The sequence below is a fragment of the Anoplopoma fimbria genome, chromosome 5 (assembly GCF_027596085.1).
Source record: "Anoplopoma fimbria isolate UVic2021 breed Golden Eagle Sablefish chromosome 5, Afim_UVic_2022, whole genome shotgun sequence".
Taxonomy (NCBI): domain Eukaryota; kingdom Metazoa; phylum Chordata; class Actinopteri; order Perciformes; family Anoplopomatidae; genus Anoplopoma; species Anoplopoma fimbria.
This window is the reverse complement of record NC_072453.1, coordinates 4,531,740-4,557,287: the sequence shown is the minus strand read 5'-3', so window position 1 is coordinate 4,557,287 and position 25,548 is coordinate 4,531,740. Positions and strand designations below refer to the sequence as shown.

General features: G+C 37.9%; 5 protein-coding genes across 5 annotated transcripts; 4 read left to right on the top strand and 1 right to left on the bottom strand.

Annotated features, from left to right (window-relative positions):
* Window positions 1-3,191: 3,191 nt before the first annotated feature.
* Window positions 3,192-9,752, top strand: lcmt1 (leucine carboxyl methyltransferase 1). The gene is made up of 11 exons (XM_054599060.1): window positions 3,192-3,572; window positions 4,033-4,124; window positions 4,566-4,687; window positions 5,173-5,249; window positions 5,858-5,919; window positions 6,053-6,155; window positions 7,394-7,514; window positions 7,700-7,801; window positions 7,910-8,001; window positions 8,742-8,839; window positions 9,055-9,752. Exons 1-11 carry the CDS (start codon window positions 3,487-3,489, stop codon window positions 9,075-9,077), a joined length of 978 nt encoding a protein of 325 aa, XP_054455035.1. The 5' UTR covers window positions 3,192-3,486; the 3' UTR covers window positions 9,078-9,752.
* Window positions 9,753-11,012: 1,260 nt separating this feature from the next.
* On the top strand, window positions 11,013-14,387 carry LOC129091515 (aquaporin-8-like). Its single transcript, XM_054599176.1, has 5 exons — window positions 11,013-11,269; window positions 11,609-11,735; window positions 12,112-12,320; window positions 13,304-13,438; window positions 14,345-14,387. The coding sequence occupies exons 1-5, from the start codon at window positions 11,013-11,015 to the stop codon at window positions 14,385-14,387; spliced, it is 771 nt and encodes a 256-aa protein (XP_054455151.1).
* A 1,547-nt stretch (window positions 14,388-15,934) lies between these two features.
* LOC129091304 (aquaporin-8-like) lies at window positions 15,935-18,050 on the top strand. The gene is made up of 5 exons (XM_054598878.1): window positions 15,935-16,316; window positions 16,435-16,561; window positions 16,671-16,885; window positions 17,574-17,708; window positions 17,797-18,050. The coding sequence occupies exons 1-5, from the start codon at window positions 16,057-16,059 to the stop codon at window positions 17,840-17,842; spliced, it is 783 nt and encodes a 260-aa protein (XP_054454853.1). The 5' UTR covers window positions 15,935-16,056; the 3' UTR covers window positions 17,843-18,050.
* A 441-nt stretch (window positions 18,051-18,491) lies between these two features.
* On the bottom strand, window positions 18,492-19,955 carry hbae5 (hemoglobin, alpha embryonic 5). Its single transcript, XM_054598400.1, has 3 exons — window positions 19,823-19,955; window positions 19,287-19,494; window positions 18,492-18,708 (listed from the first exon to the last, which is right to left on the bottom strand). The coding sequence occupies exons 1-3, from the start codon at window positions 19,915-19,917 to the stop codon at window positions 18,580-18,582; spliced, it is 432 nt and encodes a 143-aa protein (XP_054454375.1). The 5' UTR covers window positions 19,918-19,955; the 3' UTR covers window positions 18,492-18,579.
* Window positions 19,956-23,892: 3,937 nt separating this feature from the next.
* Window positions 23,893-25,038, top strand: LOC129091853 (hemoglobin subunit beta-like). The gene is made up of 3 exons (XM_054599559.1): window positions 23,893-24,046; window positions 24,153-24,375; window positions 24,804-25,038. Exons 1-3 carry the CDS (start codon window positions 23,955-23,957, stop codon window positions 24,930-24,932), a joined length of 444 nt encoding a protein of 147 aa, XP_054455534.1. The 5' UTR covers window positions 23,893-23,954; the 3' UTR covers window positions 24,933-25,038.
* Window positions 25,039-25,548: the final 510 nt, after the last annotated feature.

Genomic DNA, 25,548 nt, shown 5'->3' with positions numbered 1-25,548 from the left:
CTCCCCCTGGACACCGACAGGAGAACACCCGTCACATATACATACATGTACATATACATATACATATACATAAACATATACATATACATATACATATACATATACATATACATATACATATACATATACATAAACATCTACATATACATATACATATACATATACATAAACATATACATATACATATAAACATACATATACATATAACATATACATATACATAAACATCATATACATATACATATACATAAACATCTACATATACATATACATACATCTACATATACATAAACATATACATATACATATACATAAACATCTACATATACATATACATATACATAAACATATACATATACATATACATAAACATCTACATATACATAATACATCTACATACATATACATATACATATATAATACATATACATATACATATACATAAACATCTACATATACATATGCATATACATAAACATATACATAAACATATACATAAACATCTACATATACATAAACATATACATATACATAAACATATACATATACATATACATATACATATACATATACATATACATATACATATACATATACATATACATAAACATATACATACATATACATAAACATCTACATATACATAAACATATACATATACATATACATAAACATATACATATACATATACATATACATATACATAAACATCTACATATACATATACATAAACATATACATATACATATACATAAACATCTACATATACATAAACATATACATATACATATACATATACATATACATAAACATATACATATACATAAACATCTACATATACAGTATATGTAGATGTTTATGTATATGTATATGTATTCTGACCCTTTGCTTTTTTATTAACAGCATTTACTTGTACTTTTACTTTCAATACTTAAGTACATTTAATATCAGAAAATTACTTTTGATACTTAAGTACAGCAAATATCAGATACTTTAATACTTTTACTCAAGTAGTATTCTAATAGGTGACTTTTACTTTTACTGGAGTCATTTTCCAGGAAGGTATCTTTACTTTTACTCAAGTATGGCTTTTGGGTACTTTATACACCACTGCATATACTACAATAACAACAAAAAGTGCCACGATGAGACATACTGACTTTACATTAAAACATATCCAATCATAAATGTCTTTGTTTTTTCTGCAGCCCTCATACAGAGGAGAATACTTCTCTCTATGAGAAGTTATTGTGAATTCACTTGTCAAATGTATTTAAACCCTCTAATGCTGCTCCATTTATAATACTTATTATTTTATCTTGTTTTTGTACTATGTCTCTTGTTTGCACTATCCTCTATGCTGCTGTAATCCTGTATATTTCCACGCTGCGGGACTAATAAAGGATTATTTTATCTGATTTTATCTAACAAGTGACACCATACGACAGCCCCCCCTTGATGGAAAATCAGTCAGAGACACACATGTAAAAAAAATAAAAAAAAAAAATGCAAAAAGTAATATGAGTTTATCACATTGATTGGTCGCAGATACTTGTGGTATTGCTAGAAACGTTATCAAAACTTCCTTCAAATATATCGTGCATCCAAATCCTAAAAAACGCAGTGCATTCATACAGTATAATGGGTCACAAGAGAAGGAGTCTGATGTATTTTTCCAATATATTTTATAATCCCCAGTGCAAGCTAGGATCATCTCCCATCACTAAGCTGTTTTAATATGTTAAACCATCTACATAAATCCATTATAAAGAAAGATAAGCAGACATTTTACTATCTCCAATGTGATGATATTATGTAAATTACAAATAATTTGATGCTTTGGACACTTTTTGTACACTTTGTTCATCTGAGACCAGAGCCCGGATTTCCATCCTTACAACATACTGGAAATTATGTTATTTTCTTTGACAAAGTGCCTTGGAAAACATACATTTTACGTGAAACAAGTATAAGTGTAAACCCACATCCTTTTTGTTGTAAGGCAATAAGGCTATACTGGCCCTTAATGGCATGCAACTCCAGTAACTGATAGCAGTAAAATGATTGGGAAAGGCTTCGGTCAGAGGCCAAATGCATTATGCTTCTTTAAGATCGAAGATATAGATCCTTATGCTTTCAGCTGGTTATCAACTTCCCAACCGGGATAGAAATCTCTATAGCTATATCTATAAATATTTGAGACACACATTTTGTTGACAACCATGATGTGTAATAGTCCACGAAGCAGGTATGACATTGCATATGTCTGTATGATTCTGCTTGTGGCTGTTCAGAGCTGAGGTCTTCCAAAATTCACTGCCTCAAGATTTGCAGCTGTATTTCTTTCTTCCTGTGGATCCTCAGGGTGATTTGTAATACATCTGCTAAAGTTATTCCCACAAGTAAAACAGGGGATTCAAACGCCATTCCTTAGATGCCACAAAGACATTCTTGACAATATGAATGACACGAGTTGTCCTTATTGAGGTTGGCTTTGTATTGGCAGGATTTCCACACACAATTTGCGAGGAAATGAGACTGAGTGACTTTGAATTCCATTTTTCACATGGGACTTGATGGATGTCCTGTCACTGGTTTGCTTTAATATGTTTCCCCCCTTTGTAAATCTCCCTTTTTTTTAAAATCCACTCCACTCTAATTTTACAATAAAACAGATCAAAGTGGTTTGCTGGCTCTGGTGCATCTAATTCAGGCGCATATTTCATTGGTTAAGTTGATTTCTTTCTGTTTAGAAGAATCACATTTCAAGTTCTGAATTTGGTTTGGATACCTTCTACCGCAAGAGCAGTAAACTATCCTACAAATAATGGTTTAATGTAAAAAGCCATTCAGAAACGAAAGTGATTCTAAGCAAGTTGCTGTAAGACAAACTCCACAAACCATCAGTCCATTTACTGGCACTTTCAACCATTGCAAGGCTAAACCTATTATCTGTCCACCAAAAGTCGATGCTCAGTGCAAAACACAGTAAAGAGTACCAAGTGGAGATTGACATAATTTAAAAACACAATTCTAACGTATAAATCCAATGCTGAGATTGTGTAGTGGCAGCATAGACTATATTTAAGAAGGTTTAATTCATTCGTGCGCACAATGAGAACTTTGAGCAATTATGCTTTTAATCTGAAAAATGCTAACCGGAAGTGTTCACCATGTAGCCGGAAGTGTTCACACGTCTCTAACAGCGAGTTGTTATTAGCCAGCAGAATATGACTCCCTCGTAAAATAACCCTCATTTTCATCCAATCCGTTCTTTCTTTACTACACAAAAGTATTTGAGCAACCCGTCCAAGCTCACAGTATCATTCTTCTTCTCTCCCGTTTTGTTAAATAAACCTTAACCTGTCAAAATTGACTTAGCCCGTTAGCTTCTCTGAGCTAACCAGTGGAGAGCAGGTGGACGAGGGTGTGCAGCGCTTACAGTTTTAATGTGGACATAACATAACGTCAGGACAAGGATTATTAATGGCAGCCCGGCGACCCTTCACAGACAGTGACACCTCCGATGAAGCAGTGAGGGCGACCTGTGACGATGCAACCATATGCAAAAGGTAACAGTAAGGGAGTGCTGCAGCAAAGTCCATTATTTAACCTTACACTGGTACAGCTGTGATTGCATCATGTTAAGGAGTTAATGCACATTAAAGGTCATGCTTTATGATACAATGAACCCACTACGTGACTGTCATAGCTACTCGAATCAAGCTACGCATCCAACATTATGATGAAAGACTACATCTCAGTGGTAATGTATTATAATAACGTTAACATACACCGAGAACATGGGTCTCCCAGGGTGGTCCTGAAAAATAATATTATTATTATTTATTTTTTTGCCACATCATCTCCTTGTTTCCCTTGAATCTCATAGTGGGCAGGTGTACTCTGCTGCCCATGGTGCATTATGGGGACAGTCTGTGAGACATGTATGGATTCAGCCATACCATACCAGCAAAACCCAAAAGAGTATATATATATATATATAATTCTGTGTTATAAATCCTATTCTAGGTTTGCTACCAGTAAAAGCTACTGGAAGGACCCCTATCTCCAATATTTCGTAAGATCTGTTGGGGAGCGGAAGGCTCCTGAAATCAATAGAGGTAAGTGATGCAGCCTCTTCTTTCACATGCACTTTTCTTTGATCAAAAGTAACTCTTAAGCCTATTGAAGGAAATCAAGTGGTACAAATTATAACATATATAAAATGCACGACAAGGTCCCATGATCTGCAGTACATGAGATGAAATATCTGCAGCAAGTCCCTTATTCTCCCAACACTGCGGAGGTGAAAGAATGTGTGCAGTGCATAGAGTAATGATGACTGTCTGTATAACCAGCTTGACTTTACATTGTGGTTGTTGAGGATGTGCCAGCAGTACATTCTCCCACTCACACAGTCCTAATGTTGAAAAAGACTTGTATAGCTTTTATATCTGTGATCTGATTTGTGATAGGTATAATATTTGATGTACTGCATTGCAGAAAATGGCCTGAGGAATGTCTTTTTGGATGTGACCTATCCTCTTATCTCATTTTCACAGGTTACTATGCCCGCGTTCAAGGAGTTAACCATCTCCTTGATGCGTTTATAAGGAAATCAGAGTGTGACTGTCAAGTAATCAACCTGGGTGCTGGAATGGACACCACCTTTTGGCGACTTAAGGTTTGCAGCATTGCAGGACTCTCGACTTAATGTGACTCACCATTCTGATGGGACTTTTTGATGCTGTTTGATTTGATTTAACTTTCTGGCATCACATACACTTAATTGCCTTCCACTGCACAGACCTTTAGTGTATTAGTTGTTGCACTTACTGTATTCGTATCAGTTCGCTGCACTTATTGAATTCGTATTCGTTTACTGCACTTATCCTATTCGTAGTGGTTTGTAGCACTTATTATATTCGTATTAGTCTGTTGCAATTATTGTTTTCGTAGTAATTTGTCTCTGCACTATACTTTTGCTCTGGTTTATGCTTTAAGATGCTTGTTTAAGAAAGGAGATGCACTTATGACTTCTGGTGACTAGTAGTTCTCTTGAATACCTATGTTGAATACACTTCCTGTAAGTCGCTTTGGATAAAAGCGTCTGCTAAATGACTGTAATGTAAATGTAATGTATTTGTGCGTGTGTGTGTGTCACTATAGGATAAAAACCTCATGCCAAGGAAGTTCTTTGAAGTTGACTTTCCAACAGTTGTGGCCAGGAAAATACACAATATCAAGTAAGACTCCCATGCAATTATTATAATTATCATATCTATAAGTATTATAGTTTATATGTATCCCCCATACCGGGTGTAATGCATGAACCAAATCAGCCAAGGGCTTCCCTTATAGATTAGAAGATCTGGTTATGATGGTTATATATTATGCAATGTGTCACTGCATAAACATGCATTGATGAGGGAAATAAAATTTGAATTTAAGCTTTAGGCAGCTAGTATAACTGCCATTATTAGGAAGTATATTAAGAAGTACAACTGTATGACAATGGCTTTGGTATTGCAATGTCGGGTCAAGATCTGTAGAGGGAGGCAGAGCTACATTTACAGATGTTCAAAAGAATTCAGTAGCAGTCTGTTTATACCATATTAAAATCAATACATGTATGTAAGGATTTATTTTGAATAGGCTTTTTATAGACATATATTTGTATGTCTATTTTATATAAATATCAACTTCCAGTATTCAGATTAAGCTCTTTATAAGTGTTTGTATGAGAAAAGTTCACTCAGAAATATCTTGTATACTGAAGTAAGTGCAATATTATCACAATTATGACCATGGAAGCCAAAAAATGAAATAAATATAAACAATTTTCTTTGACTAGGACAAAACCGCCCCTGTCCAAACCCCTCATCGAAACCCACTCAACAGACTCCTTACTACTAGGTAATGAACAACAGATACAGTGATTACATAACATATCTACTGCATGTGGTTTAGCTCTGATAATCGTTGTGTGCATCTGTTTAGTATCTTCTCCAACCTCTTCACAGTGTGTGTTTGTGTTTTGTTTGCTCAGATGCCCACAGCCTCGACTCGGACCGTTACTGTATCATCGGGGCAGACCTCAGAGACATCTCCAGCTTGGATGAAAAACTGAAGAAGTTCCAGCTTAATCCAGAGTATGTGAGGACTTGTTTCCTTCATCTGAATTTTAAGCTTCAATCTAGTCACGCCAAGCAAACAGCGTATCAGGACGAAATTTTTATTTTGACTTCGCACTGCTGTCTGTCAGTTGTGTTTTGTTTTCTGCATTTCCGAGAAAATCCGAGAATTTAACTTTTTCTCTGTGTTTTCTCGAGATAAGTAACTCTAGGTAACAAAGTCACTGTGATGCAGATTTAATGCATAATGTCTGTAGCCTGATTTGAAAGGATACCCCACCAAAACTTCTAGTTTTGAGCAATTAACACTCAACCTACTGTGGACTTGAAATATGGCAAAATGTTTAACCAAAATGTTACTAAATATGCACCTTCATGGAGAGTGACAGCATGACATGAAAGCAGTGTACTTAAAGATATGCTATGCAGGACTTTCATAAAAAACAAAAAAAACAATGTATGGACTCATACAAAAGTAATCCCTATTATTCATCAAATTAAGAGGGATTAATCTGATGGTAATGTTGTTTTTTTTTAAGGCAAAATGCCAAGTGGACAAAGCTCGTTTCAAAACTAGAGTGAATCTGGGGTTGGCTTTCGCTATCCCTGCTGTATATGGTGCTACAGATGCTGTGCTTACAACCAGTAAGCTACATTTCCTGCATAGTGGAAGCTTCTGTAGAGGTTTTGATAAGTATTTTTCAATCGGTAGCAGTAGACCAATCCACATGTCTAATCTTAGGAGTTTACTGGCAAAGACATGCTTTCTTGTATGTGGGGTGTTTTCTATGGCCCCAGCTCGTAACTACCACATTGTATGCTTTATTTATTCAGGGAAGTTTCACTAAGAGCAATGCCCTCTTTTTCAGGAAGCTGCCATATGTGAATGGAAATTCACTTTTTTTTTTTATTATTAGTCTTTGTTGTTTAAAGAGCAAATGTCATTACACATTTCTGTTCTGCCTGCCAACACTAAAGGTTGAAAAGAAAATGTAATAATCCTCTGTGAATATGAGAGATTATATAGTTTAGGTAGTTTTAATGAAAGTACACGAAGGATAACAGTTAGACAAGATCATTTATAGATTTTAAGGTAGGTTGGCTGATGGACTGAATTACAGTTTCATTGTTTTCTACTGTGCTTAGAGCATATTACATTTGAAGCATATCAGGATCCAGATGACATAGTTACGGTCTCTTTCAGTGCTTTTCAGTTCTGTTGTTGTGGTAAAGTGTACTACTATTCTCATTCCCAGATTACCTACATTGCTCCTGTCAGAGTGTGTGCTGGTCTACATGACGCCCTCCCAGTCCTCCAATGTAGTTCACTGGGCTGCGGAAACCTTCCACACCGCCATGTTCATCAACTATGAACAGGTAAACAAGACAAAAGACGACTTCCAACTATATAAGAAGAATGCAGTTGTTTGCTTCTGTTATCTAAGGGACACCTTACGCAAGTATCTGTGTTTCCTATTTATAAAAAGGTATTCTAAATGACAGAAGTTGAATAATGTGGCCGAATGTAAGGCTCCCCCCTCTAATATTATCTGTGTGTCCAGGTGAACATGAGCGATCGATTTGGCCAGGTGATGATCGAGAACCTGCAGCGTCGCCAGTGCACCCTGGCAGGAGTGGAGGCCTGTCAGTCTCTGGACTCTCAGGTAGCCTCCAGCACTCAAACTCAATATTTCACAACTAAGAATGTCAAGTCCGAAAGTGTATGAATGTTTTGAGGATCAGCAAAGGGTTTTAATGTGCGTTATCTGCAGAAGGAGCGGTTTCTGAAGACGGGCTGGGAGCATGCTGATGCTCTGGACATGATGACGGTCTACAGTATGCTGCCCCAGGATGACGTGGGAAGGTAATGCAGGCCCAGAGCAAGTAGTACTTAGCACTCCATTAAATCCATTTGTCCAAAAGCTACTGTATTTGTCGTAGTTTAAAAGGGCCAGTCTGAAGGATGGAGGTGAATTAGCAGAAATGGAATATAATATTCATAACTATGTTATCATTATCATCAGCCTGAAACTCAGAATAGTGTTTTCGTTAATTAGCCCTTAATATATATCAATAGGGAGCAGGTCCTTATAATTGAATCTGCATTCTGCATCGCCATGTTTCTGCAGTAGCCCAGAACACATTGTGTTCTTCTATCAAATGTGACTGGAAAGAGTCATCAGATGTACTCTCAGCTTTGGTCTGGGGACAAGTTTTGAACATAAAACCTGCGTTATTAACTGGGGGTGGGGAGTTTGAAATGAAGTGGGCAAGGGTCCAACGAAAGATGTAACCGTGTTGCATTATGGGAAGTATAGCATCCAGATTTGTGGAGAGTAAACCATAGGAACTAAAAGTCAGGATATCATAGCCTCTGCTGCATGAATGTTGGCTATTGTCTCAGTCTGAAGTTAGTGTTTGATCAACAACACAGACACATCCCTTACAATGTCACAAACTGGAGGAGGGATTTAAATCAGAAGTTTGAGTGTTGGTGCATCAATTTCTAACCCTACAGTATTATGTCATATGTGTTATATAGTCTGATATGAAAGATCCCATTCCTGAACAGATGATGAAATAGTTTTGTTTTTTTTCTTATAGAATTGAGCGTCTGGAGTTCCTGGATGAGAGGGAGCTGTTGCAACAACTGCTTCAGCACTACAGTATCTCCTGGGCCACCAAGGACAAACTCAATCTGGGTAATGCACATGTTATGTTACAGTTCCATGTAAATGAATGGGCATGTAATCGGTAGTAGAAAATATGAAACTATGACCGCTTAGTTCCAGGGTCATGTATTTACTTTGTGTTACTAATATGTGTTAAGCGTTATATTATATTCTATATCTTATTTTCACTCATCCTGTCAGTTTGAGCGTCATTTAAAGGAACAGGTCATGCTCTGTTTCCTTAGGTCTGTCACAGTTGGCATTTTGAGTGTGAAACTGCTCCACTGTTGGACATGCTTTACACATGCGAACGCCAAAATCAACAACTGGAGAAGAAGTGGGAAGGGAGACATTGGGAAAGAGGAAGCCCATATTCTCCCCCACGTCCCCCGTCAGGGAGCTGTCCCGGTGCAAAAACTCCCGACATCAGCAGAAAGTGATTGACGAGCGTCCTTAGTTACCACGTACACGTCGAAGATGAGAGGTGATCACGATGAGTACTTTGAAGAGGTTTGTACCTCACAGTGGCACTGAACGTTTGAACGTATTCATTTGCTTAAAGAAATTTCAGTCCATTCACTTAAACAAACATATTATTTCAAAATCTGCTCACCTTCGTTGGATATTGATTACACTATTGTGTTTTCAGATGTCCTTTTCTGTTTTTGATGTGCCATTTTGGTTTTATTTATGAATCAACTGTACTTCCAGACTCATTTTCGTACAAAACATAGAAACATGCATGTGATAGAACCAGTTTGAAACTGCAAGAAAAGCATTATTTTGCAACTCTTGGTTCATTTACATTTGCCCATAAAATGTTTTCTATTCTTGAGCCTGGTTTTCAAACAGCAAAGAGGACATGGGACAGATAAGTTTGTGATAGACTTTATTTGATGAATGCCGTTCAGGTGCAGTTGAATAAAAATGTCCTTTTGTGTAAGACTGTGTTGCTCTGTTCATTTTTGTACTTTGTTGTGGACTATATCAACCTATTAGCTAGTTTATCTGCAGAGGGAGGGACAAGCAGATATTATCAAAATTAGCTGTATGGATGTTTGTGTGTTTAGATATACTGTGAGTACTATGACGTTTATTGTGTTGTAAGCATCAATACGTTTATGGTTATAGATCACGAGACTGCTTCTATGTGAAGGGGTTCTCGTAATGATTAACCTACAATTATTACTAACTACAATGTAATGGTAATGTTGCTAGTACTTGTTGGATTGGTAAGTGATTGCTAACAAGCAGTGAGTACATTTACTGAAGTACAATTATGAGGTATTTACTGCCACTTTATACTGAATCCAGTGGTATTCACTCGTTTGATAAGTTTAGTTAGGCCACTAGTTACTTTAGATTTAAATTATGAATACAAAATGTAAATCAACTGATAAATGATGATGTTATATTATAGATTAAGCTTATCTGCAACATATAAACTAATAAACATTAACACCATCTTTAATTGTTGTAACAATAACGTTATCTACAAAAGAATGCATCAGTTATAATCCAGTAATCTTTATGACTGAAATGGGACTGCCTTGTGAGTAGTTTGTTTTTGGTACTTATATTATATTTTGATTATATATGATATTTTGATGCTAATACTGTTGTACTTTATTACTATTAAGAAAACAGATTTGTTTACGTGTAACAGAATATTTTTATACTGTTGTATTGTTACTTTTATTTAAATAAAACCGTAATGATTCTTCCACCACTGCTAACATGTTCAGCATATCAACTTAAAAGTGATTTTATATATAAGGGTTGTGTCCACTGGCCCCAAAGGTGGCAAAAAAAAATCAATTATTGCAGGTTTAACATGAAAAAAACAAAGTTCACACCCTCCTCAGATGTATTAAAATCATTTTTTTCCATAGAAAAGGAAAACATGTGGTATTACCTTAACAAAACAAGTGTTTCAGCTGTGCTGACAGCCATTATCCTTATCTCTCTAACACCATACTAATCATTTTATGAGCTTCTCCTTATTACCAGCACTCTTGGGAGTATAAACAATTGCAGGAAGGTGGGGCATCAGAGGGGGGAAAAATCTGGACGTGCGTATATCCTTAATGGATCATCCCGAGAGTGGCACATAAACTAAGGGTTCATTCATCAGACCACCTAGTGCGGGCTGTGGTCTCCACCAGTGGAACAGGGCAGAAAAGGTTGTATTTTTTAAGCCATCATGTCAGAAACAAAGACACAGGTCTTCACAATAGCTGAGACGGGAGAGACGGCATCTGAGAGGGGCAACAGGAACAAGAAGAGATGCATCTTTGAGCAGTATGTGCAGCCCTGCCTGGCTGAGCTGTTTGGGACGAGCCTGTTTGTGTTTGTGGGGTGTGCCTCTGTTATTGGGAATGTGGGAGCAGGTGTCATCCAGCCCGCTGTGGCACATGGACTGGCCCTGGGAGTGCTGATCATGGTGTTTGGGCAAATTAGGTAAAATACTGTTAAATGCTTGATGATGTTTGTTTTTGAGTTAACTGAATATTTCTTGTTTTTACCAAATTAGAAAGGTCTTAATTCCCTCCTAAATGCATGTGTAGAGCAATCAAAAACGGACTTATCTAAAGTGAATTAACCTTAACATGTGAGTTAGTAATTGTGGATATAAGTTGCATATAGTTTGTCACCGACTTGTTCTATTTGATACAACAAATTTAGAATTTATAGATATACTAAGAATCAAATGCAGATTTTGTTTATTCCATGTCTCAGGTGACATTATTGTCAGTCTGCGACATCATTTGAGAGTAAAGTCCATTATGTGTATTGCAGTGGGGGCCACTTTAACCCTGTGGTTTCTCTGAGCGTCTACCTGTGTGGAGGGATGGGGCTTCCCCTCCTGCTGCCTTATGTGCTGGCTCAGATGTGTGGAGGCATGATCGGTGCGGCTTTGACCAAGGTGGGAAAAAACTGTGGAAGTCCAATTCTGTCAAGAAAAACAACAAAAAAAGATGAATCAATCAAAAATACTTAGAATAATTAAAAAAATGTAAAAATGTCTGACTTATTATGTCAAAGTTATTAGATAAGATATTAGACAATATAGAGGTAGTAATTCAAAATGTTGACATATTATCTAGTTTGACTTGGTAAATACATATTTTTACTTATTTTTTTTACTTAACAAAAACGTTTATTTTAAATCCTGGTAACACTTGGTCTTGATTTCCTGGCATGCTGTGTTGTGTTGAACAGAAATAAATGTAAAAATATATGAAAACCAGTCAAGTTTATCATGCATTGAATAATAGATATTCACTTTGATCTACTTTTAGGCAGTGTTCCCCTTTAATGTGTATAATGCGTCCCTCGGAGGAGCCTTTGATGTAGTCAATAAAGATCTGGCTAAAACCACTCTGGCTGAGGTGATGATGACCCTGTTCCTCATCACGGTGGTGTGCATGGGCGCCGTCAACAGCAAAACCCGATCACCGTGGGTTTCTTTCTGCATCGGCCTCACTGTGACGGCCAACATATTTGCAGGGTAAGAGCCTTCAGAGGAAATTCATCCCCAACATCACCATTATTCCAGCTACGTCTATCAATCTTCTAGATCATAGGCAGAATTTTTGAAATTTTGAGGACATGACAAATATTTTTATATATATTTTTATATGAGGCAGTTCTTATTCCTATGGAAATCAATAACTGCTCATACAGTCAACTAACTATAAAAAAACTGTCTTTCAAGACATTATCAATTTTGAGAGATATAATTTTCTCCAGGAAACTTCCTAGGGAATAATGGATCCATAAAGAGAGTCAATGTTTTATTTCTCTACATGAAGGCCTCCATTTTTCAAGCTGATTGAATTCCTGATAGTCTAATACAACATTTTCTAACTATTGTTGGCCTAAAAGTTTAGAAATTCAAATAAACTAAGTCTGAAAATACTAACTTTAGCATTAAAAATTGTAGGTTTTTAAATAGAAAGAGACAGATGACATGACCACAGTGTCTCAATATTTTCCGCCACACTGACCAGAGCCCTCCTCCACAGGTGTATTTATCATGATCACTTATCAGTTGGATTCCATGTTCATAATTGGTTTTGGTTACCAACTTTTGAAGGGCAGTTTAATGTTTAACCATATCTATCTTTTCTATTTTCTGACAACTTGGCCTGAACCCTCCTCTTCAGGTGTATTTGTTGTTTTCACATATCAGATGGATGTCTATAGTCAGCATTGGTTTTGTTTATTACCTCTTGAAGGGCAGATTCATGTTTAATCAACTCTATCTGTAGGAAATATCAAAGGACAATTTTGATACAATGTTTGTATTTGTTTTGACATTTGAATCTGCATAATAACAAAACTGTGGGCAGAATTTTAGATTTTATGCTGCACTAAAAATAACAATCCAATAATTATGAATCAAATATAAATGAAAGGCATGCTCTTGTGCCGTATCACTCCGGTCACCTGCTGAGTTACAGTGTTGCCGTGTGCTGGTTGTTGTCTCAGGGGGTCGTTGTCTGGAGCCTGTATGAACCCTGCTCGGGCCTTCGGTCCTGCAGTGGTTGCAAACCACTGGGACCATCACTGGATCTACTGGGTGGGACCCACTTGTGGCGCGCTGCTCACTGTCAGCTTCATCAGGTATTTACAGTTGAGAACACAGTCGTATTTTTCCACTGTAACTATTTAACAGGCTTTCTAGATTCTTTTTAAGTAAGTATTTGTTAGTGGTATGCAGAGGGAGCTGTTGTTGAAACTTTAAGGCATCCTGTTACGTTTTTTGACCACTAGTGGCGCTATGGAACAGTGTTTTTACAAGTTAGTCGACGTTTTAAAGGGCAAGTTGGTTCACATCCTGCCGATGGTTTAACGCTATTCAGCAACAACAAAAGCAGTGAAGAAAGTTGCCATCAAGCAAACATGGATGTATACCATGCAGTATTTATTGTGGTAGAGTTAAACATAAATGGGTTGAGCCAAAGAGGCATATAAATAGAGAAAGCCGAGATGGCAATGATTCAATTAATATGCCACACGTGATGCTGAAATGTCAGCAGTGTGTCGGTGACTATCTCATGCAGATTGATTTTTCCTAGTAAGGCAGTTTATAACAATAGCAACCTCCCTCCTCCTTTTCCACTGGACTTCAGTCCGACTTTACACAGAGCCAGAAACTGTGCTCCGATAACTCCACCCAGTGATCTTCAGTCTGACCGCTGACCTACTTCACTGTTTTAGTTGAGTCAAGCTATTACTAACTTCTTAAACATGCAGGGATTATGAGACAATGAGCCCCTGGGAACAGACATGTAACAGATCCCCCAGACTCAAAGTGGTTTAAAGCAATTTTTTTGCAATCATTTTGTGTATTTTCGTAGTTGTTTTGCACCTTTTTTTATATGCATTTTGAGTCTTATAGTTGTTTTGTGTCGCTTAAATTTTGCAGCTGAATCCCAGAGCCTTTGCCCAGTTCATCCATGTTCTCAACATTAAATCTACTCAGTACTGATGTGAATGACGAATAATTGACGTATCACTCTTTTCCAGGTTGCTGTTAGGTGACGAGAAGACCCGAATTGTGATGAGGTGAATGTGTAATTTATCAAAGAGGAGAGAGAGGACATCCCGACTGACCTGATGACAGCGTTTCCATTTGGATGTTCATGCAATAGTCCACAAATAGACAGTAATATTATTATTTGTCAGCAAAATGTGTGCCTTGAACAAGTGATAATTGTTGGCTCCTACTCAATGAAATGTTTTTTTACTTCTAGACTCAATAAAGTGTTAGATGATATGATAGGGAACTGATAGATACTCCTAACTTGGACTTTACATGCTCGATCACTGCTGGAAGACATCCAGAGACATTTTATATTTCATACACTACATTTTATACGCATGATCACACTTTCTGTTATCTTTCAACAGTCTTTTTGTAGTCGGTCAAGGTCCTCAATGGAAAACCATGCTTTGGTTTATAACTTGCTTTATTACTTAAAAGGTGGTACAAGGACAGGCCACTGCTAGATTAGAATCATAAACCCGGTGCCCTTAGATTAACTGAACAAAGCAGTAAGTGAGAATGAAAGGCTTTCTAAAAACAAATAGATTTAAAAAATATATATGTGCATACCTAAAAAATGGATGTGGTGGCTGTAATAATGATGAAGAGGGATCATAAGCACTCTATTGGGTGTGCAGGTGCAGAACTATAGCAATCACACAGAGAAACGGCATATAACATTTTTGCTTCACTAAAGTAGTGATGGAAAGAGTAATCAAATAATATACCTACAAACACAACTCATAAAGGGTCTGTAATATATATGAATACTAATAAAATGTCAGATTTAAAAACAGATTGGTGACAAAGCAAAAGACAATCCAAGCCTCCAGGGGAACACAAGACTTACAAAATGACCTTATCTTGTGTCCCCGGTGGAAGAAGTATTCAGATACTTTACTTAAGTAAAAGTAGCAGACCACAATGTACTTACACAATGTACTACTTACTAACAGCCAAAATGTACACACGTATTAAAGTATGCAGAACAATTCATTCTTAGATGGTGTTGTATGATTTATTAGATATTATATGGTTGTTATTATTACTGGTGTATTAATGTGCAAGTAACCATTTATTGTTGTTGTTGGTTGAGGTGAAGTAAATTTGACTAGTTAATAAACTATTGGGCAGTTTGCTTTAAAGTTGCTGGCCAGAATTATGGAAGAATTTGGAAAGTATTCAAAAGAAGGGTGTTTGCTTTAAAAATATGATATATTATATATAAAAACCCCTTTTATCAAAGACGAATGGAATTTTTTTGTAATAATAAGAATAATAGGATTGTATGATTATAATATACACTAAAGCTGTTATTCTCAGGGAATTACAACGGGCTGCATGATGAAGCCCTTCATTCATCTGACCCCTCTGACTGATGTCTACCTCCAACAGCTCAAGTCTTGTTTTAAACCTTATGACCTATTTTCCAGAAGGTCACCCTGAGGACTCCTTCAAGGACTGGATGGGCGGGGATTGTTCTGATTCGAGGAAATTCAGAGTAGCGTTCAGCTTTGATGTTTTATGACCAGTGATGCAACTCCAACTCAGTGTGCCAGCTATTGGACATGAATATATATATATCACCACAGCACAGGCTGATTGAGGTCTAGGTGCTGCAGGTGCAGAGTATTTGTGACAATCCTCCCGGGAGCAGAGGTCTCGTAAAGGCAGAAAGAAAAGCAAAGCAGCCATGGGAGTTGAGAAAATGGAAATGGAAGACACAGACTTTACTCTGATGGAGAAGGGTAATAAGCCACCTGCTCCAAAACCTCCCAACAAATACGAGACTCTGTTCCAGCCCTGCCTGGCCGAGATAGTGGGGACCATGTTCTTCGTTTTCGTCGGCTGCGTGTCCGTCATCGAGAATGTGCCGGCGGCTGGACGCCTGCAGCCGGCCCTTGTGCATGGACTGGCTGTGGCAGTGATGGTGGCGGTCATGGATAACATAAGGTAAAGGTGTAAGGAGTAGAATGAAATAGAGTCAGACGCAGGAATTTGGCAGAATCCTATATTTGGAATGGGTAGAGGAAAAAAAAAGATCTGATCTCTGCTGCTTATCTTCCTCTAGTGGCTCCCATTTCAACCCTCCCTTCACTATTGCCATCTACCTGTGTGGAGGCATGGACCTGATGATGGTAGGACCCTACCTGGCCAGCCAGCTGATTGGAGGAGTCCTGGGAGCTGGAATGGCCAAGGTCAGTTGAAATCAAAGTGCAACATTTCCTGCAATGATGCTCTCTTTTTGCACACACATATAAACATATAAAATCCAATTCATAAAATCTTTAATAATGCATTTCATAGATGATGACCCCTACAGACCGCTACTTAAACGCAACAGGAGCAGCGTTTGATATCCTCAAGTCAGAGAGCCAGCTGTCTGGAGCCATCTTTGGGGAGGTGGCCATGACCTGCCTGATCACCATGGTGGTGCTGCTGGTGGCGGTCAACGGCAAGACGAAAACGCCGCTTGCTCCGTTCCTGGTGGGCTGCACGGTTATCATCAACGTCCTGGCAGGGTGAGATAAAAGGGCAATGACCATAATGTGTCAACAGTTTATTGTGCAGTGTGTTAAACATTAATATGGGATATGAAAGCCAGCAGCTCCTCCCTCAGTTTCTACTTTCACTAGCATGATTGAACTTTTCTGATGATGTTAGGGTGCTAGGGTTAACATCTTTCAGCCCCTTGCCCACATTTGAGCTTTTTTCAAATTTTGCAGTGGGTGGATTTACGCTCAGACCTTGGGGTGAGCTTACACTTTAAAGGTGTCCATAAAAAATAAAAAAATAAAAAGATAACTAAATATTATTTATTATAAATAGATAAATAATATGTATATTTCTATTTATTTCATTTGGAAGGCCTTGTTTTTAATCTAATAAGATTGTTTTCAATTATCTGTTATTAATACAATTATTACAATTTATATGAAAATAAATATTTAAATGTATTAACAAATACTTTAACCTATGCTGACAGGAAACTGAATGTATTGTTTTGAATACAAGTGCAAATGTTTTTTTGTTATTTCTGATCTTAGAACCCAAAAAATTCAAATGGTATAACCATGTAATGGTGACTCTGGCTGTTTTTACTATTTATGCCAATTTAAATTTATATCATATTCTGCTATATATAGACGGAGAGAGAACATCTTTCAAACTATATTCATAATTCAACTGTTTTTTTTCCTGTCGGTGCAGGGGTGACATATCAGGGACGTGTCTGAACCCTGCTAGGGCTTTCGGTCCAGCAGTGATGACCAACTACTGGGTCTACCACTGGGTTTACTGGGTGGGACCCATCGGGGGATGTCTGGTCGCTGCTGCGTTGCTCAGGTAAGAGAAGCCAGATATGATTGAACGAATTAAATGAATAAATAATAAATCATGCTTGTGGACTCACAATGTCTCTCTTGTCTTTCAGGCTCATTCTGGGTGACGATAAAATACGAGTCGTTATGAAATCATAAGAGCCTCTATTGTGTGTGTTTATTATACAATAAACCTGGAAACATTGTCTGTCTCACTATGTCAGATCCCCTTCGACTCATGCCATAATGACATGCGGTCAGTTTTAATGCTGTACTTTAGTTTTCTTCCATGTCAAGCTGTGTGATCATCGTGTGTATTTCTCTGTATTAAATAAAGAACAAAACGTGTCTATCCATTTGTCCCCCATGTCTGTAGACATTTGACTCTTGTGCATGTATAAAGTGAAAACATATCTCAAGAAGTACTACCCGGAGCCTTCCTCGTAGCACTTATTGCACTCCTATTAGTTGTTGCACTCACTGTATTCGTATCAGTTCGCTGCACTTATTGAATTTGTATTTGTTTACTGCACTTATCCTATTCGTAGTAGTTTGTAGCACTTACTATATTCGTATTAGTCTGTTGCAATTATTGTTTTCGTAGTAATCTGCCTCTGCACTATACTTTTGCTCTGGTTTATGCTTTAAGATGCTTGTTTAAGAAAGGAGATGCACTTATGACTTCTGGTGACTAGTAGTTCTCTTGAATACCTATGTTGAATACACTTCCTGTAAGTCGCTTTGGATAAAAGCGTCTGCTAAATGACTGTAATGTAATGTTTCAGGAGACATGAAAACCACAGTATGATCAGTTTTGCATATGCAGTTTATTCCATTCTTTTTTCACCACGAGTTACATGATCGCCCGTAGCGGACCGCTTTCCACACTGAGCAGTTTAGCGGTATTTCTCAGAGAGAGCCAGGGACACGCCACAGAAGAATTTATCCATGGCCACGTGGACCTCCGGGGTGAACTCCTTTGGGAACATGATGGCGAGCACCACCAGAATGCAGTGGGAGAGGATCTGTGGATGGCAGAGGAAACAATTGTAAATGAAGGCTAACAAGAAAGGAGGTTGGTTATTTTCCACATTCCTCCAAGCTTGAAATACGAAATGCCATTTGAGTGCAAAATATTCTTCAGAAAATAGTGAATCAGCTTGAAAAACAAAGACGTCTCCTTCTTTTGTCAGATTAAACAAAAATGAAGTCAGGACTAAGTCTAGTCTAAACTAAGATTTATTTAGGCACAACATCAATGCATCAATTTCATGTGTCGATTGGATTTATCAGAAAATAGCATCATTATAGCCTTAACCAACCCTATGATGGGCTATCGGTTCACATCCAGGCTTCGAAAGCATTGGCATGATAGCTTGCACCTATTTTAGTACAGTATTTTTGAGTATGTATTTTAATGTGTCATATGTGTGTGTGTGTATGTTGGATGTGAGTGGACCATCTGAGTCCATAATAAAGATTTATACTTAATGCGTAATTTATACCCAAATAAAGCTCTAAAAGTGCCCCACAAGTCATCCTAACGTGGGTATAACATGAGAGGAACATGTCCTTCTCATGATGCCAGTGACCCCTGTCTCACCTTGAAGTTGGCCGGGTCCACTCTCAGGGTGAAGGCGTGCTGCTCGCTGAGATCCAGCAGGCCACCGGTCAGGTCGTCGATCTTGGCCACAGCCAGAGCGACTCCAGACATCACATTCTTCCCGTGGTTCTTCACGGGAGCAGAGTTGGGACTCAGGTCTGACCAGTGGGTGAAGTAGGTCTTGGTTTGCGGGTAGACGACGAGCATCCTGAAGGAGGAGGAGGAGGAGGAGGGTAAGTGGTGGGCATGTTTGAGAGCTGGCGCAGAACAAATTAATGAAGTAGGCCTTTCTTAACCCTGTATCTTATGAGATACGTTTTGGGTTTTTTTTGTATGAATGCCAAAGAAAAACAGGCTCCAATGGCGCAATGGTTGTGAGTTCGAGCCTCACTTGGAGCATACCTGGATATTGATGACAAGACACAACACAAAAACTGTACTAAATCCCTAAAAGTAGTAATTTGCAAATAGAGTAAAAGCACGTCATAACACTACTTCCAACTTTATCTTGAAACATGGGTAAAAGTGACACTTACCTGCCCAGAGCGTCAGCTCCAATAGCATCAGAGGACTTGGAGATCTTGCCCCACAGGGCCTTGACGGTAGCCTTGTCTTTCTCGGTCAGACTCATGTTGCTTCTTTCTCTCTTTCGCTGACTGGAATAGTTTTGGACCTCTGCTTAAATTCAGTTGCCTGGAGGGGCACACCCATGGCCACCGATGCCAAGCCGCCCCCCCCTGACTCATATCGGACCCTCCCTCCCGGCCTGATAGAAAGCTCGGTGGCCGGATGCCAGCCTGAGGTGGTATCAGCTGGTCGCATCGTGGGCGTCAGTTGGCAAAACAAACATTTACTTGGGTAATGCGTAAAAAGTGCCCACATGTGGTCAACAGTATATGACTAAGGAATGTTAATTTCAATGAATTACGGAGAAGGGATGGGATTAAATAAGTGTAAACTTCTTCCCACCCCTTTTCGAACATGTTACAATTATCAAGTATTTATCATTTATGTATCGAATTATGCTTTCTATTTTGTTTAACATCAATAATTTGTGTATGATATATATTTTTTGTTTTCTTTTACATGTTCGAAATAAATTTAAATCAAATCAAATCAAAAAATAGTATAAGCGTCTCAGGTCCCAGGGGTCATCAGCACCGATGGGTTGCTGGGTCAGTTTACTCCCTCCTGAGTGACCTAAAGTAAATATCAATCATCTTGATGAAATTCGTTCCCTCCAATTTATTAAATGGTATACAAGACTTATTTTACCATTTCAATCAACCAGTCATTACATTACATTACATTACATTACAGTCATTTAGCAGACGCTTTTATCCAAAGCGACTTACAGGAAGTGTATTCAACATAGGTATTCAAGAGAACTACTAGTCACCAGAAGTCATAAGTGCATCTCCTTTCTTAAACAAGCATCTTAAAGCATAAACCAGAGCAAAAGTATAGTGCAGAGGCAGATTACTACGAAAACAATAATTGCAACAGACTAATACGAATATAGTAAGTGCTACAAACTACTACGAATAGGATAAGTGCAGTAAACAAATACAAATTCAATAAGTGCAACAACTAATACGAATGCAATAAGTGCTACGAGGAAGGCTCAGGGTCAAGCCATTATAAGTTGGGGTATTGTGCTGTGGCCTGAAGCAATTAGAGATTAAAAACGAAAATGCTACATTTTCAAAAGGAAATCCCTGTTTGGATTCAGAACACTTACTTTTATTAACTTGTAGTTGTCGTCTGTTTATATGGTTATTGGTTATAGGCCTCTCGCACCACAGAAGAAATGTTACATTTTTGGCACAGTGTGAGGATTTTTCCGTTGACAGGCTTATTTGAAGTATAAGTCCCTTGTTATTGAAACGAAGGCCTGTGCAAAAAGTAGAATTTGGTTGAATGGTTCTAGAAAGTTGGTTGAATTTTTGGCCAAAATGCCGAACTCAATTATGCATAATATACATTTTATTTCTATATAAAAAGCAGTAAATGGCATTGTTTTGACCGCTGGTAAGAGTGTATGTTATTATTTGGCAATTAAAAGGTGAGGTTAGCTTTCAAAAATATCATTTATTCAAATAGAATTTCCAAAATTTTCAGTCACATTAATAACAAAGGGCATTTTGAGTTTCATATACTATTGAAACAAGGATTTTCTTAGCTTTCTAAAGACATCACATCATCTTTGTAGCCAAAATAAACAAGACATGTCACTGAACTGTGTAACTGTGTAAAGAAAAGTGTCCCAGTTTTGTAGCCTTTTTGACTTTACATGCCTATATTAAACATTTAATGTTTTCAGAACTGTGCAAAAAAGAAAAAAGAAAGAAAAAGAAAAGAAAATTGTCCTCTTTAAACACGGCGACATGCTCCCCACAAACCAAACACACAGGTTCACCCTTGACTCGTGTCAATTATAGTCTAGAATCTAGACTATAATTGACACGATTAAGCCACGAAGTAAATTTTGAGCATTTTAATTGAACTCCCACACAGCAAGAACACGTTTGGGTCATTTAAGGACACCGGTTACAAGAAATCAGTTGAATGCATGCTGCCACATCCTACATTTGTTCAACAAAACTATAAATAATTACTGTATTAAAATTGCGGTCGTATTTTTGATGTGATTCATCAGGGATTCATTTAATATTTTAAATCGGCATTTTTGCTCTGCCCATGGTTGTATTCGATATCAAGGTTATTATTTCGGAATCTGGAGTTGCTAAGCATATATGATGTGAATACTCTTCAGATCGGCACTTTCGTTTTCCAGTTTTTCAATAATTTACTTCCTTCTTCTTTTAACAGTTTTTTTATAACCAGGTCACAGATCCATAGTCATCAGACCAGATCTGTAGATCTCCTTCACCGGCAATTTTTCAGAACAAATCTGGGACAGTTTTCTATTAGGGACAGAGGTCCAGTCGTTTGGAACAGTTTTCCAGCTACTCTACGTAAACACTCATCTTTAGCTACTTTCAAAAAATATCTTAAAATGCACCTAATTTTAAAAGCCTATGATAATATGATAAACTGAATGTATGCTGTATTGTCTTTTTGCTTGTTAGTTATATCTTTACTTTGCTTTTTTACTTTTACTCAAATGTATTCTCATTTTTGTAAAATGACTTTGTAGTTGTTTTATCTCTATAATTTTACTTTTGTTTGTCTTTTCTTTTCTTTTACTTTATTTTCTTTACCTTATTGTATTTTAATGTCAGGTGGACATCCTTAATAAGCCCTTCGGGGTTTCTTTTGTCCCACCCGTGCATCTATGTATGTCCATGCAAATCTTCTTGCCTTTTTTAATCTTGTTTATTTGCACAAATAAAAAACTAACTAACTAAACTAAGGTTTTAAAAAAATGGCGCTCACAACGTTTATCACCGTTATTTTCTTCATTAAAACATTGGTGAAGTTTGGCATCTGGTGCCAAGGGTGGATGGGCGCTGCTGGAGATAATGCCAGGGTGGTTTTACAGATACACCCTGGCATCCATCTGCTCTGCAAATTCAGTGGCATTTGGCCAAATGAAACCAAATAAACAGGAATACTTTTATAATTTATCAGAATTTACATTTGCTTTTTTATCCCTGTTTATATTCTTATCATATTAAAATGCCGAAAATAATCAAACATAAATAAATAAAAATGATTTACTTATTTAATAATGAAAATAATAATAAAAAAAAAGAAACAATGTTTATTATCGTATATTTGGTGTTTTTAATAAATAAAAACCTATTTTAATAATTAACATGTTCTCTCAAGCGTCACTGAAAAGCAATAAATAATGCTTTCGGGAAATTAGCATGGAAAACTAACAAGACCTCAATTGAGTAGTTGAGGATTCAATGAATGTCCTGAGTTCTGATAACAAGGCCCATCTTGCAAGTTGCACTAAGTTAAAGGAACGAAACACTGGACAGATTTTTCCACAAAGCAAACGTCTTCAGAATGGAGAACTAAAATGTAAAAAGAGTTTAATGTGCAGTTTGTTCAGATTTGAAGTTGTGTGTGTAGGAGTGTTTCTTTAAAACCAAGAAACGACCTAAATAAAGTGTGCAAACTTCCTTCCCTAGCACAATTGTATTTGATTGCCTCCAGTAATGGTGCAAATCGCCCATTTAACTGCTTTCTGAAGGTTCAACCTAAAAAAAAAATCTATCTATATAAAAGTCTATCTTTTTAAATATGTAATTCGATCAAGTAAAAAAATAAAATAATAGTAGTAGTAATCTGCCTCTGCACTATACTTTTGCTCTGGTTTATGCTTTTAGATGCTTGTTTAAGAAAGGAGATGCACTTATGACTTCTGGTGACTAGTAGTTCTCTTGAATACCTATGTTGAATACACTTATTGTAAGTCGCTTTGGATAAAAGCGTCTGCTAAATGACTGTAATGTAATGTCATGTAATAAGATTGAACATATCTTGTTTACTTTTTTCATTGGCATTCCAGAACCTTCTGGAGGAGTCTGCAGCTTATCTGACTCTCTTCATCTCCAGCCTATCACAGCTGCCCTCTCCTCTGAGGAGCAGGGGGTTGAGCCCTTTAAAAAGACGCGGTATACAGAAATACACAGTATTCAGAATACTCTTTTTTTTGTCAAGCCTGAACAAAAAAAAGAAACAAGAACAACCATGGTGGTCTGGAGTGACAACGAGCGCGCCATCATCAACAGCATCTTCTCCGGCCTGGACTATGAGGAGGTCGGCCCCAGCGCCCTGGGCAGGTACGGAAGCCTCCTGAAGCACAACCGCTCTGATTTGTTAAGTTAAATAGAAAAGAACATGAACATTTGTTAATCCGATAGAATGGTTCTGATCTCAACCCTGCAGGTGTCTGGTCGTCTACCCCTGGACTAAGAGGCACTTCACGAATTTCGGTAACCTCTCCAATGCTGCGGCCATCCAGGGCAACCCGAAGGTCGCAGCCCACGGCATCAAGGTCCTGCACGGTCTGGACATGGCCCTGAAGAACATGGACAACATCAAGGCCACCTATGCCGATCTGAGCGTCCTGCACTCGGAGAAGCTGCACGTGGACCCCGACAACTTCAGGGTAAAGTTTTCTCTCACTTTATAGTCAGTTCCTAACACACACTTAAAACATTTATGGATTTCTTTGACGACAGTGATTGTTCCCAGGGGCGCCGCTAGGGATTTTGGGCCCCATGAAAAGAATCTTTACAGGGCCCCCAACACAGCGGCAAAATTTTTTGATGCTATTTTACATACAATTATGCATTTTAATGGTATTTTTGACTATCATTACCATATTTGTGAAAGAAGAACAGCATGACAGTTGACATGTACAGTAGGGGAAGAACTGAGCACTCTGAATACTAACTCACTAACTCTGAATTTTTTCTGTATTATAATTTCATCATCATTAGGGGCCTCTCTGGGCCCCCCTCCATCATGGGCCCCTAGAATCCGTCTCCTTTACCCCCCCTTTTCGGCGCCCCTGATTGTTCCCCCTCCGTGTAGGTGCTGTCTGACTGCCTGACCATCGTCGTCGCAGCCAGGATGGGAAACGCCTTCACACCAGAGACCCAGGCCGCCTTCCAGAAGTTCCTGGCCGTGGTGGTGTCCGCTCTGGGGAAGCAGTACCACTAAACCCAGCAGCAGCTGGACTACCACGAAGGAGATCTGTTTCTAGATTTGTTTCTATGTCACTTTTCTCCTCGATAATGAAATAAATTTACGCTGAAGCAAAGTATAATTATTGTCACTATCGTTTATTTCGTGCGTGCCATGTTTGGTACTGATTGAGTAAAAGCAAAGGCAACATTACAGACTCCAATAAAAAAATAAATAACATTATTACTTTTTAATAACGTATATTATTAGGCTATAACATTTCATTATAATAAATATATACTTGGGTAATGCTATAATGCATGATTCTATAATAATAATAATAATAATCAATCCTTTATTAGTCCCACAATGGGGAAATTCTTTCTCTGTATTTAACCCATCCCAGAGGAGCAGTGGGCTGCAATGAAGCGCCTGGGGAGCAACTTGGGGTTAGGTGCCTTGCTCAAGGACACCTCGGCATGTTGTAGAGGGGTTTGAACCACCAACCTTGTGGTTACGGGACAAGCGCTCTACCTCATGTGCCACAGCCGCCCCATGCATGAAATACTGCAGGATGTATCAAATAGCAAACGATAAAGTCACCATGGCTTTATGTGATTAGTTGTCAATCAATACATTATCAATTAAGGAA

What these genes read in the sequence shown, in the direction of transcription:
- LOC129091304 (XM_054598878.1), top strand. Translation starts at nt 16,057, where the DNA reads ATGGGAGTTGAGAAAATGGAAATGGAAGACACAGACTTTACTCTGATG. An exon ending in GCGGTCATGGATAACATAAG is followed by an intron (nt 16,317 to 16,434) that starts GTAAAGGTGTAA and finishes ATCTTCCTCTAG; the next exon opens with TGGCTCCCATTTCAACCCTC. An exon ending in GTCGCTGCTGCGTTGCTCAG is followed by an intron (nt 17,709 to 17,796) that starts GTAAGAGAAGCC and finishes CTTGTCTTTCAG; the next exon opens with GCTCATTCTGGGTGACGATA.
- LOC129091515 (XM_054599176.1), top strand. Translation starts at nt 11,013, where the DNA reads ATGTCAGAAACAAAGACACAGGTCTTCACAATAGCTGAGACGGGAGAG. An exon ending in TCGGTGCGGCTTTGACCAAG is followed by an intron (nt 11,736 to 12,111) that starts GTGGGAAAAAAC and finishes ATCTACTTTTAG; the next exon opens with GCAGTGTTCCCCTTTAATGT. An exon ending in CTCACTGTCAGCTTCATCAG is followed by an intron (nt 13,439 to 14,344) that starts GTATTTACAGTT and finishes ACTCTTTTCCAG; the next exon opens with GTTGCTGTTAGGTGACGAGA.
- lcmt1 (XM_054599060.1), top strand. Translation starts at nt 3,487, where the DNA reads ATGGCAGCCCGGCGACCCTTCACAGACAGTGACACCTCCGATGAAGCA. An exon ending in TGTTCATCAACTATGAACAG is followed by an intron (nt 7,515 to 7,699) that starts GTAAACAAGACA and finishes CTGTGTGTCCAG; the next exon opens with GTGAACATGAGCGATCGATT. An exon ending in CAAGGACAAACTCAATCTGG is followed by an intron (nt 8,840 to 9,054) that starts GTAATGCACATG and finishes CTGTTTCCTTAG; the next exon opens with GTCTGTCACAGTTGGCATTT.
- hbae5 (XM_054598400.1), bottom strand. Translation starts at nt 19,917, where the DNA reads ATGAGTCTGACCGAGAAAGACAAGGCTACCGTCAAGGCCCTGTGGGGC. An exon ending in GGAGCTGACGCTCTGGGCAG is followed by an intron (nt 19,495 to 19,822) that starts GTAAGTGTCACT and finishes CTCCTCCTTCAG; the next exon opens with GATGCTCGTCGTCTACCCGC. An exon ending in TGGACCCGGCCAACTTCAAG is followed by an intron (nt 18,709 to 19,286) that starts GTGAGACAGGGG and finishes TGCCATCCACAG; the next exon opens with ATCCTCTCCCACTGCATTCT.
- LOC129091853 (XM_054599559.1), top strand. Translation starts at nt 23,955, where the DNA reads ATGGTGGTCTGGAGTGACAACGAGCGCGCCATCATCAACAGCATCTTC. An exon ending in GGCCCCAGCGCCCTGGGCAG is followed by an intron (nt 24,047 to 24,152) that starts GTACGGAAGCCT and finishes TCAACCCTGCAG; the next exon opens with GTGTCTGGTCGTCTACCCCT. An exon ending in TGGACCCCGACAACTTCAGG is followed by an intron (nt 24,376 to 24,803) that starts GTAAAGTTTTCT and finishes CCCTCCGTGTAG; the next exon opens with GTGCTGTCTGACTGCCTGAC.